At 37.9% G+C, this 13,930-nt stretch overlaps 1 protein-coding gene across 1 annotated transcript in view; it reads left to right on the forward strand.

Annotated features, from left to right (window-relative positions):
• The window catches only part of LOC131689725 (protein O-mannosyl-transferase TMTC1-like), a 739,528-nt gene that overhangs the window by 397,792 nt on the left and 327,806 nt on the right, over positions 1-13,930 (forward strand). The window contains exon 2 of the mRNA XM_058975014.1: positions 9,245-10,961. Coding sequence (XP_058830997.1) covers positions 10,249-10,961 — 713 coding nt within the window. The 5' untranslated portion in view covers positions 9,245-10,248. The remainder of the gene's footprint in view (positions 1-9,244; positions 10,962-13,930) is intronic.

Genomic DNA, 13,930 nt, shown 5'->3' on the forward strand with positions numbered 1-13,930 from the left:
AATCCATTCGAATCTGTAATCCTGGCCGTTAATTCCTGATGCCGGAAACTGAAAGTTTATATCTCGCCCCCCCCCCTTCAGCCTTGTCCACCCACCCTCCCATGTCTCTGATACACAGATGTATGACTTCACCCCCTTCTCCCCTTGAATATCTTCCCAAAATTTATGTGCCCCCCTATCTTCTAGTTTTAGTTGAACAATATTTAATCTCGTTAAGAAATGCGCAACAGTACCACTACTTTAAAATAGTCCTAATTAATTCCCCTTAATCTTGAACCACTCTTTCTAGTTATCTCTAGTTAATAAGCTTGTAAAATGTTCCGCTTAGTTAATAATTATTTTTTCTACCATCTCCCTTCTAAAAATCATAAAGTGAATTACTATACAAAGAACACACAAATGACCCGTCCCCCAAATCTTACGAATATTATATTATACCCTCTTTTATATGTATAAGTTAGCTGTAATTTTTTTTAGTTTTATTATATAAAACAAAATAATATTGAAATGTGTATCCCCCTAGTTTTAAGAAATTCAAAATGTAAAACAATGAAAAAATGGCACCTTTAAGCTAACGCATACGTGCCTTATCAAATAAACAAATTGAAAAAAAAAAATGTAATTAACCAACAAGTAAAAGATTACCGAGGAGGTCTGCTCCCGTTGCTCCTGGGCGCTTAGAAAACACCGTCGAAAGAAAATCCCTCATCCCGCAAGCCATTAAAACTCAATTGTGCCGTGGTTTCAGGATACTTTCATCTCTCTTTGTGTTTATTTGCGAAAATTTCACCTTTGTTTCACAGGTGATTTGTTCGAATCGTCCTTGCGATCATTTCCCAACAATTAGGCACTCAACGCGAAAGAAATACGGTCCCTAAGCCTGAGACGGGGAAAAAATTCAATTTGTTCAACGCCTCAAGGTTGATTCCGACCGGCAGTCTGCTAGAGCGGTTTTTCTTTATCGCCGGAAAAAAAAAGATTATTTTCACTTTCACTCTCATCAAGCGCAAATGTTATTGTCATGCGGTAAAACTTTTCTGAGTCGTTTTCGAGTTCTTCCTGTCCTATTTTTTTCGTGTTTTATCGTTGAACTGCGAAAGTAAGCCGGGAGGCTGGTTAAACTACAGATTGGAGATGGTAGCGATGAGTACAAGAGATTGCGGGGGGTTAACCGACTCTCGTTTTTTCCTCTAGCATGCCCGTTTCAGGCAACGAGTTGGAAGATAATGATGATGATAAGTGAAAAGAATAGGACAATAGGATAAATGATCTAAGCACTTATTTTTGTTTCTTTCGAACTTTTATCATTCATTTTATCACCTGTGTATTAAAGAAAAATGTCAATTTCAATCAACTGCTTTTTCCTAATTTGGGAAAATTCGGTAAATCAAACTACCGGGAATCAGGAATCAAAATATATTGCTTCGGTGGGCACGTGCCCAATGTTATTCGGAGATGTGTGCCTCGCCGTGTCATCTCGTCATTTGTCTTTCCTATCAGAAAAGTTAAAGACGAAACTCATAATAAAATTGTAATTTACGAACTAAACTTAATTTCTATTAAAAGCTAAACATGCAAAAAACTACCTATTAACTGATGTAAAGCTAATAATATATAGCAGGATCGAATTCAACAGAAAAATGCACTTTTGTGATCGTCCGAATAGAAAGAAGTAGAAGTACAAAGGGGAGGGGGCGTGGTTATGTACTCGTAATAAACTCCGTTCATAAATTCACGAACAAAAGATCACGATTTCGTGAACTGTACGATTTACGGAAATCGTGACCAAGTTCCTGAAATTGTGAGTAACAAACCTCGTATTCATGAAACTTTTTGAGTTTCTAAAAAACTAGTTCGCTCCGAATATATACATGGCGTTACATTCGAATGTTTGCTTGGGTTACTGTTGTTGTTCCCTGGACATGTTCAGTTTTTGTTACGATTCTTGTTTTTAATTGGAGAATACACAGCCACCACTCACATGATGCTCATGATTTCAAGAGCTTATTCGCGATTTTTCTGATTTCTCATCATCTTTCCTTGCTATTTTATTAATGAGTTTAGTATCGGATTTTTCTGTCAGACTGGTGAGATTTATGATCATGTTTTCAGGATCTTAGTCGCGATTTTTGACAATTTAAACACGCGTAATGTTATTTATGTTCATTATTTCAGGATCATTGTCATGATTTGCGTAATTTCTATTCACGCTATTGTCATGTTTCAGTCATGAGCAGAGGGATTCATGTTCATGATTTCCGAATCTTAGTCACTATTTTCGACATTTTTGTTACGAGTTATGTGATTCATGTTCATTATTTCAGGATCCTCTTTACGATTTACGTAATCTCTGTTCACATCATCGTAATATTTTATTCTAGAGTTTGTTTTCGAATTCGACACGTGGATTAATGTGGCCCATGTTCATGATGCACGGAAAAAATCCGTTCATAATTTTATGAACGAAAAATCACGAATTCGTGAACTAAACAATTTACGGAAATCGTTACCAAGTTCCTGAAATCATGACTCTGAAACTTCGAATTCGTGAAATAATTTATGTTTTCACAAAACTAGTTCTAGTCTAGTCTAGTCTTCACATACACAGCCAATACATGTAGGAATCCTGAAAAACATTTTTTCTTGTCATTATTAATGTTTGTGGCACATATTGAATATGACACAAGCCTTAAAGCGGCCAGGCCAACTGTGCAGCGTACAAAATAAAGATGATTCAAAATTATACGGCAATCAAATTAATCATTCAATGAATAATTTGATCAACGCATTATTTTGAACCTTGAATAAGGAAGAAACGTGGACCGTTTCAATTTGATGGGGGTTTGATAAATCGTTGGTAGTGACTTTTCTAAGAGGATTAATGTCACTCCTTTGGTCCTAGGTTCCTGGGATGGGACAGATGTATTTAGCCCTGCCCTGGCTAATGAGCCAGGGTTATAGCGCCCTTACTCGCTCTTATGTTTTTACCTTCGAATTCGTGAAATAATTTATGTTTTCACAAAACTAGTTCACACCAAAAAATATATGGCGTTACCTTCAAATGTTTGGTTCATGTGCGACCATCTCCTACATTATACAATACGTGAATAATATTCCGTGTTTCGTGAAATAGTTCACGTGCGACCATGCACTAAAATGCACAATATGTGAACTACACGTGCTATCTTGCCCTACATTACACAATATGTGAACTAGTTCGTGAATCCATGAAAAACATACCATGCTTCGTGGAAAGGTTAACGTGCAACCATGCACTAAATTGCTCATTATGTGAACCAGTGCGTGAATCCATGAATAATATTCCGAGTTTCGTGAAATAGTTCACGTGCGACCATGCACTAAAATACACAATATGTGAACTAGTTCGTGAGTCCCTGAATAATATTGCAAGTTTCGTGAAATAGTTCACGTTCGACCTTGAACAAAATTTCATAAAAAGGCGGCATCATACGATTTTGTGAACAATTTCACGAACAGGAAATGTATATCTTGACCAATATACTATGAATCGGGAACTGGTTCATGAGACAGAGATGGACCCATGAATAATATTTCCAGTTTCGTGAAATAGTTCATGGACAAAACCACGTATATAGTAATAACATAGCAGGACACATGATTGATATTCACGAAGGAAACAAATCTTCACATATATAGGCGTTATTTGTTTATTTGTTGTACCGCCACCAACAGACCCCTTGGCCCCAATGGTGGTTACTTAAACTAATTACATTTCAGAATACACATTATTTTAGTTTTTATCGAATTCCTTGTCAGGTTGAAGTCAAAATCCATCGCCACACTTTTAAACACACGCTGGAGTCCGGTAAAAGCGCTCTGGCGCCCATAGGTATTTCTCCTGAACGGGACTCGCAGAAGAGAGTTATTGCGCAGAGCTCGAACGCTAGCTTGAAGATAGAGGCGTCCGAAGATTGTAGGGCAATCCACCTTGGCAGAGAGTAAGTCCGAGACGAACTGGGCTCGAGAGCAGTCCCTCCGGATGCTTAGAGTATCGAGCTGTATTAACTGACAACGGTTTACGGAGCTTGGCAGCTGAAATCTGTTTTGCCAAGGAAGATGTCGGAGTGCAAAGCGTATGAACCGGCGTTGGACGGACTCGATTCTGTCGACACCGGCGTGGTAGTAAGGATTCCAAACAGCAGAACAATATTCCAGTGTTGAACGAACCAGCGCGCAATAGAGAGATTTTAAACAATATACGTCCTTAAAGTTTTTCGCTATTCGGAAGATGAACCCTTGATGCCTTATCCACAATGGATGATGTATGCGGTTTGAACGTTAGTGCCGAATCCATGATGACTCCGAGATCCTTGACGTTAGAGTGTCTTGGAATACTCGAGTCGAAGAGATGGTAGTTAAACTGAATCGGATGGCGTTTCCGCGTGAACGTAACGATTGAGCATTTACTCGGGTTTAAAACCATTCTGTTTAGATCACACCACGTACTAAAGCTCTCCAATTCACTCTGAAGAAACTCGGCATCGGTTTTATCCCGTATTTGTTGAAACATTTTCATGTCGTCGGCAAAAGAAAGGCGGGGTCCTTGTAATTTGATGTTGACGTCATTAAAGTAGAGGAGGAATATCACTGGAATGGAAAAATGATTCCACGAATAATACTCCAAATTTTGTGAAATAGTTCACGCGAAAATTACATTACCATTTTGCTTGAAATTGAAAATAATTAGAAATATATTCTAAATATTACAAGCACACATAAAGATCGTAAATTATGTGCTAGGAATCATGAACTAGTTCACGGATCCATGAATAATAGTTCATGATTTTATGAATTTTTTGACGATCACGAATGGCCAGACGTGACTATTGTACTAGGAATTATGAACCAGTTTACGAATATATGAATAATATTTTATGATTTCATGAACTATTTAACGAGCACGAAAAGTAAGTCGTGGCTATTAAGCTAGGATTTATCAACTAGTTCACATACACATGAGTAATATTTTTTAATTTTCTGATTTCTTTCGCGGGCAAGCATGTACTATTGTACCAGGACGCGCGCATGCAATTTCAATCGTCCACATACATACGCCCACGATTTCGCTAACATTTAAACACCCCGGTAATTTTTTTTTTTTTTTCATAAAACGTTTATTTGACACGGCATTTGCAAAATCTTTTTTACGCCGGGGTTTTTTTGTACATAACATGTTACAAAGGTTCTTAAGACTATCACGTTATAAAAAAAATCACTTTCTAATGCTAACACTGAGGATAATCATCATTTTGAATGTTTTTAATTATACTCTATTTTCTTGAATTTCATTGTAAACCTATTGATAGTTTTTCTGTAATCTTTGTTTATTTTTTTTCTTTATTTATATCGTTTTATCTAACTTAACTAACTGCGAAGAAATTTAAATTGTTTGTGGGTAGCAAGGGAAAAAACTAGAAACATTGTGGGGATAATTATATTTGAATATTTATTGTTTTCAGGAAATGGTAAATATGGCTCATGTATGTAAGATCTCGTAAAGCGAGGATATCACGAACAGGTGGTACATAAGGTGGTTTTCTTCTGGCTCGTAAGGAGCCTATTAATTGGGATCTGGCTTCACGATATTCAGTGCAAGACCAAACAACATGTTCAATGTCTTCGTAACCCTCTCCGCAAGCACATTGATTATCTTCTGCGATCCCAATACGGCGGAGATGCGCATTCAACGTATAATGGTTGGACATGAGTCTAGACATCACACGAATGAAGTTTCGACTTACATCCACCGTTACTTACCACCGTCCCAGATCTCCATTGTCCCATGATGTTTGCCAACTAGTAAGCGTCCTCTGACGAGAAGCGCTATAAAATTCATTGAAGGCAATAGGTCTTTCATAGATGTCACCGTCCAGCGCCCCTATTTTGGCTAAATTATCCGCTCTCTCATTACCCGGTATGGAGCAATGAGCGGGAATCCACACTAAGGTAATTTGATAAGATTTATTTGTTAATTTAGTTAAGTATTCTCGTATCTTCGTCAAAAAGAACGGAGCGTGATTATCAAGCTTTAATGAGCGTAGTGCCTTAATTGTGCTGAGGCTATCTGTGAGGATAAAATAATGGCTCGGAAGTAAAGTATCAATGATTTCCAGACTATAGTGAACTGCTGCTAGTTCGGCTGTATAAACGGAGGCAGGTTCTGCAAGCTTGAAAGAGATCGAGGTGTTATTGTTGAAAATACCGAAGCCAGTGGCCTCATTGATTCGTGACCCATCAGTGTAGAACATTTTATGGCAGTCAATGTGTTGGTATTTACTTATGAATATTTTAGGGATCTCCAGAGAGCGCTGGTGATCCGGGATTCCACGAATTTCCTCTTGCGTGGACGTATCGAAAAATAAAGTGGACTCGGGAGTATCTAGTATATTAACACATGTCAGAACATAACTAGAAGGCGTTAATTCTTGTGACATGTGATTGAAGTACACTGTCATGAATCTGGTTTGGGATTAAAACTCGACAAGTCTTTCGAAATTTTCAATTACAAGTGGATTCATAACCTCACATCGTATAAGTAAACGAGAGGAGAGATCCCAGAATCGATCTTTTAAGGGAAGAACTCCCGCTAGTACTTCAAGACTCATCGTATGTGTCGATTGCATGGAACCTAAGGTGATTCGTAAACAACGATACTGTATTCGTTCCAATTTAATAATGTGAGTGTTTGCAGCTGAACGGAAACAGAAGCACCCATATTCCATTACTGAAAGTATCGTTGTTTAATACAATCTTATCACGTCACTTGGATGAGCACCCCACCAAGATCCGGTTATTGGCCCCGGTAATTAAGTGAACGTTGTAGTACCTATAAATTTACAAGCGCGATTTCAAGCATTAACCCAACACTCACGCGATCATTAATCGGCCACGTCCGAAAGCCTCTACCCTCGGTCCTAGCAGCCTGGACACATGCCTTTTGTTGGACCAATCAAATAAAATAACACTCACATTCACTGGACAATACGTTACATGGCGACATGACTGGGAACTCTAGTGATATGGAGAAACTGATTCTTTTCTATCATCTATACCATACACTAAAAATTAAACACCCGATTCACCGTCCGCGCGTGATCATTCAAGAATACACGCCAACTACTTGACCTTTTTCGTTTTAAAGTTATAAGAACTTTCATATAAAAAATTTAACTTTTTCAAATAGAATTATCTTCGATTTGGCCACTAAACATTGAATACTGTTGCTTTCATATGAAATAGCATGCTTTGTAGTATATATCTCCAAAAAATGACAAATGAGATATTTTTTATATCTTGCAATATTTACTCAAAAAATAGTTTATTTTTAGTAAAAAGTATATATATAACTTTCTAACGAGCGAAGCTAGAGGTTCAATATATTAAGACAAATTGTTCTCCTTCAAAATATCTGAAAGTATTTCTAAAGTGATCTTAATGAAAAATCAAAACTGCAAAAGTTATACAAAGAAATCCATTTTTTAAGAAACACCCTGATTTTATTTGGTAAATTTCTTGTAAAATGAAAAGTACACGACATAGAGTTTCAGTGTCTTCGAGAAAGTTTTAAATTTAAAAAATTAGAACCGCCCTGCACACTATTTAAAATAATAGAAAAGTATTGTAAAGTGCCATATTTTTCCATGAAAACGAAACTACATTTTTATATTGTTCACCGTGGAAGTAATTTGAACATATTACAAATTACAATTCATGAAAAATCAAATTTTTAATGTAACTTTTTCAGTTTTCAGTTTTTTCCAACCTATCCTTCAGATATTTTCAGAGTTTTTGAAGACAAACAAACTTTTCTTCTAATACATCAAAACTCTAGCATTAATTGTTCAGAAGATATAAGCACCAAATGTTTCAAAAATAGATTTTTTTAAATCAATTTTATGAAATTTTAAAAAATATGGTGTTCGCTATTTTTCGCTCAATTATAACTATAATCATGACCTTATTTATAGCTCAAAAAGAATTATCTTTTATTTATCCCAAATGAATGATATTGTTATTCCAAACAGCCCCAGTTTTGGCGAAAAAGTGCTCATAACTTTTCAACGGAAATAGCTAGATATATGGCGCAATGAAACAAATTATTTGCCTTGAAACAATCTTAAAGTTGTCTGAAGACTATTTTAGTTTTAAATGAATACAGCAAAAGTTATTGGAATAAAACTGTATTTCGAAGAAACACCCTAAGACCAGAGTTTAAATTTATTGTAAAACAAAAAGTATGACAAATAGAGCTTACATGTCTTCAGCAAACTTTTCCAAAATTTGTCGTTCTACAACTTCGCTGAAGGCCGTTTGGCTCTATCTAGAACTATTAAAAAGTTAATTTTTTGATCTTGGTAAAATTAGAACCACCCTAACTGTTGTTTTAACAAAAAGAGGGGGCTCATAAACTACGAAAACTTCTCCAAAGAATTAATAAGGCTAAGTTGTTTAGTTTTGAACCGTACAATGAATATCACATTCAGAATGACGGCCCGCAGCAATTAGCCTTGAGGAGTGTTTTAGTGGGTGACATTGCCTGTCTCGTCTGCAATTGTAGTGAGTGATGTTGACGGGGAGCCCTTCCGAGAAGCTAGCTCTACAGCTCCAGTAGGACAACTGTCGAAAAAAAAGAAACAAATAAACGAAAAAATCACAGGTTTGCAGTTTCTACACGCTGTGGATCAAATATTCCTATAGTTTTGTAATACATAAATATTGAGCTCTACGTTCTGGTCTGCCATCTTCTTCGCGACAATCAGAACGAACATAGGATTTTGCATTTTTCTTTAAGATTACATGCTTGTAAATCTGGAATAAAAATACTTAAAATGGAATTCGAAGCTGGATGCCGTGGAAAATACTTTATATCTCCGAAATGTCTAAATAATAGGAATTGGTTCTTTGAGCAAAGTTTTGCGGTTTGAGCAGTTCTAAAATTTTGCAGAAGCAACCATTCTTCTATCAAATCAACGAGAAAAAAGTTTTTTATGTAAATTTTAAATTAAACAGCACGTAAAAACGAAAATGCTACAACAGTAACATAAGATATGCTCAAATGTATAAAAACAATATTCGAATATTATTCCAATGATTGCTGCCATTCAAACATACCGACTAAAACTTAATTGCCTTTCAAATAACTGCTTTTGAAGCAAAAAGTTTAACCATTCCTTTATTTTTTCTTCTTTGCTCTTCCCAACAGAAAATGTGTCCTAATTCTAACTCCACCGCAACCGGCACGTAAACGGACAATTTCGACATCAACTCAAGCGGTCCCTTCTTCATCGCCTGAATGCAACACGATACTGTTGGTCACGAGTCAGTCAGGACCGGAGGCGAAACAAACAATTGTACAGGCCGGCAAAAGGATCAACTCGCCAAAGCGAAGGCAGCCACGGATACACGCAAGCGAACCCATCAACCGAAGGAGAGTTGTTCCGGAAAGAAAAATTAAAATCAGGAAAAAAGCGGAACCACTTGCATCCTCAATGCTATCGGCGCAGTTTTCTCGACCTCTGCCCGCAACCGAATCGGGAAGGAAAAGTCTGATTCATACTTTCTGATTCATCATCATCCGCCGCCGCCGCCGAAGAGGCAGCCCGGTGTGGTAGATAGTAGTTGAAGTGAAAAGCAGACAAGTTATGATGTGGAATAAAGTAAACCCGAGACACGTACCAGCTGAGGAAGTGGTGCTACTGGAAGCCATACTGGCAGGGCCGCCCTTGTTGGTGCGATGTTTGCTAAAAGTGTAGGTTCTCTGTGCACGCCTTTGAGCGATGGTTTTTAAGCTCTTCACTTGCGGAATTATATCCAATAAATTTTCGTGAGCGCATGCCACTCCTGGCAGCCACAGTGAAATGAGAACGAAGCGAGAAAAGTGCAACAGAAGAAATTAATAATAAATTATATTTCCCGTATTTGCCCTCCACCAGTTCCTTCCCATCGTCCTTAATTTTTCGTTGTACTCACGAGTCAGAGCTGCTGTCTCATGGTATTTTCATCTGCGCTCTAGCTCGCGTGTTCTATTAAAGTGGAAATTATTAGCAAGAAAGTTATATTAGACCGGAATATGTTGGTACCCTTGCCGCGAGGGGTACGCCATGAAAAATGAGCGAAATTTGTTGAAAATTTACAAAAGTTACAAAAAGTGTGTAGAAGTGTGGAGAAGAAGAATTTGCTCAACCCAACGATCGACCGGCAAAAAGTATGAAGCGCAGGGTTACGATCGTGTATCCTCCAGTGAGTGTGCCTCATCGGTCCGGGTCCCGGTGGGAGGCAACTGCAAACGGATGTGGTAATCACAACTACACTCCCACATCATCAACCTCATCGTCATCATCATCATCACCATCATCGTCGTCGTCGTCTTCGTCATCATGTTCATCATACTGCTCCACGTTGAGTGCCTCGGATAAAAACACCTTCATAGAAGATGCCCTAAACAACAACAACAACAGCAGCAGCACCAGTAGTAATAACACAGCCGGATGGTGCAACGGCGCAGCTGCCCACAGTCCAAACAGCAGCAATCAGCATGATTCAGAAAAGTGCAATTTTAACAAAAATAGTTCCGGTCATCTCCCCGGATGCGGTGGTTTGACCACCCCGTCCGGCGGCTGTGTAACGAACGGTACCAGAATCGGCGGCAGCAGTGGAAGATACCGCAACGCTAGCATCGCCGACGAGGGAACCGACGACTGGCGGGTGTACTTCTTCGTCGGACTGATTGCCGTGCTGTGCTATCTAAACGGTGTCCAGGGTGACTTTGTGCATGACGACATTCCGGCAATTACGATGAACAAGGACGTGCTCGGGCTCAGCCCGATCTCGCAGGTGTTCCGGAACGACTTCTGGGGCACCCCGATGGCTGACCTGAGCAGCCATAAATCATACCGACCGCTGACGACGCTGACGTTCCGGTAAGTTTTCGCCGTTTCACGATTAGTCTAATTTCGGTGGGATGAAGGGATTTTATTTTTTTCGTGCGGCTCGATTACGTATATTCGGTTAGGCCGGAGATGAAATGAGCTGGTTGTACCCGAACCGTTAAAATATACTTCCATTCGATTAATTTTACAACTGAAAACAGAGAAATACTTACCAATGACGGTAGTTAAGATACAGGGGAACTGATCTGAAGTGTTACCAGAAACAGTCATACTGCTCATGTGAGCTGCGTCAAATTTGTTGACAATCCTCCATAAGTAATTCTATCTAACTGAAATCACCGACGTTATTTTGAGCCTTCGGATGGCCAAAAAAAAATTAATATCCACCACAAATAAAGGTGTTGGCAGCAGTTTTCGCCGATGAAAGCTATCCAATCGTTTTCATTGTGTATAACGTCAAAACCATGCGACTTTTTCATTGGGGAAATGTTTTGGAAGGTGCTGCAGGAAGATAGGCATTCCACTGCAGAACACGTAAGTTTTAATATGGCCCTGCGTCGCCTCATACAGTAAATGTGAAACGGGAATGGCTGAAACAACCGTTTGGGTACTTTTCACTATTAAACTCTAAGATTTAAGTCACGAGAGTGCGTGCAGTGAAGATCATACCGCTGTCATATAGAATTGAGTGCTGATAGGTGCGCAACTATCCGCCATAAAATCAATAATAATAATTAGTAAGCAACGCGTAGGTGCAGGTAGAATAATTTACTAAATGTATGTCAAGAAATATTGTATGTATAGTTAGGTTAATGTTTATTGTGATGAATGATAAAGATAATTAAAGTACATAGCTTGAATTCCTAGCAGCAGTGTGGAATTTGCCGCATAGCTTCGCGAGCCTCACGAAGGCTTCTTGAGGCATGAATTAAATATTAAACGTATTTTTTCACTGAATTTGAAAGTAGAATTCTTTGAACGTTTTAATTTTCGGTCGGAATTTTACCCGATTTTTTTACGTAAATACCTTCTGTTGTACTGAATGAAAACATTGTATTTTTGCACAATCTGATTGAAAATATGTGCAATAATTTTGTAATTATTTCTACAGAATGCATAATTACGGAAAATACAATTGTTAACGGTATCTTTCGGCTTATCAGTGTCTAATTCATGACAGCATAAACAACAATAATGTTTCTACTTCCAACGTTTCGATGGGTTTATTCCACCTTTATCAAGGATTCTAAAAAGCGTTCGCAGTTACTGGAGTGTACATATATAAATGATTGATTTTTAAGAAAATATTGATTTTAAACTCACAAAAAAATTGTTGTTGTTTTCTTGTTATGTTAAGATTTGTTGAAAAAGTTTACAAATCTTAACAAGAAAACAACAAAAAAAAATTGTGAACTTAAAATCAGTATTTCCTTAAAAATCAATCAATTATATATGTACACTCCAGTAACGACGAACTCTTTTTAGAATCCTTAATAAAGGTGGAATAAACCCATCGAAACGTTGGAAGTAAACACAATATTGTTGTTTTCGCTGTCTAATTCACGACTGATAAGCCGAAAAATATCCTTTACAAATAAGCTCGACAGTCAAGGAACAGTTTCAATTACTGAAAATACAGGAAATAATGGATTTTGTGAAGGCAGTTATAATCTGCGCCATGATTGGTCCGTACAAGTCGATTACAAGAGGGTTAAAGGGTTAGTATCCGTTCGAAACTCCACCTCATTGACTGTAGAAGTAAACTATTTTGTTCGTTGGCCGGCTCCCTCAGTTTCGAACATAAAATGAACCAAGTACAAAACAGAGGGTCGTTTATGAGAGCGGCATAATTCGTGTATTACACTAGTGCTTGTTGCACTTGCTGGCAGTAAACGCTGCTCGTGATAACAAGTAGACCAGGATCATCCCTCATCGTCCATTCGAAATGACGAAGAGCTGTACAAATTGCTCTCCGATGTGACTATTTCTCAGGGTGGTGTGTTGCCTAATATCCAGGCTATTCTGCTGCCAGAGAAAACTGAAAAGAAGGCGCCAAATTAAGCCTTTCTTTGTTGGCAAGTGAAAAGATACAAAGACCTAATCCACCCTTTTTTCGGGCGACCCTTGAATGCGCATGAAGAGTTTTGATTTGATATTCCTTCTCTCTCTCTCTCTCTCTCTCTCTCTCTCTCTTTTTCGTTGGCTTATCAAATCATTAACGCTTGTGTGTGTGTTGGATTGGTAATTCTCGGTTTATGGATAAGTAGGGTAATGTTTCATAATTCAGATATACATGGTGCTTGTTGAATTGGAATACTTCGCGCAGTCGCGCTAGTCCACTGAGTGCACGCTGCTCTGAAAATCTAGCGAAATCGTCTTAGAGCAGCTGCGGTTGTTCGTTCTGAGGGCCATTTGCGCGGCTCCCGGAGGGTTAAAGACTGTGACTTATAATAAAAGGAATATTTCAATATGGAAATAACGTAGCATCTGGACAGGAGATGGAGGATGGACAAGAGCACGAATCTCTGAAGAGTTTAAGAATTTTTTCGTTGCTGGCAGAAACTAGCGTTAGTATATGACTTAGTGTTGGGGTCAAGACAAAACGGCATTAGTGTAAATGCATAATTGTTCCATGGGTATTCCCATAGAACATGGGACATTTATTCATATAGTGGGAATATACGTTTATTTGAAATGAAAAAGAATCTCATGTATCAGAAAAGGATGCGGGAAAAACGGGTCATCAAATTATTGATCATGATATACATATCCTGTTAGTATTTCAGACTACTCTACAAATAGAAAAAGTGGGTGATTTCAAAAATACAACCAAACTAAAATAGAATTCATTTTAGCCTGTTAATATTATAATAGTTCGGTTATTCCGGAATTTATGAAAATCTATAAACAACGCAATTTTATAGAGTTTCAGTGATGGAATATTTTCTATATTAATTGTTTATACTGATTAATTGAAAACCTTCTTTATCGTCTAATTT

Source organism: Topomyia yanbarensis, chromosome 3 (genome assembly GCF_030247195.1).
Source record: "Topomyia yanbarensis strain Yona2022 chromosome 3, ASM3024719v1, whole genome shotgun sequence".
Lineage (NCBI taxonomy): Eukaryota > Metazoa > Arthropoda > Insecta > Diptera > Culicidae > Topomyia > Topomyia yanbarensis.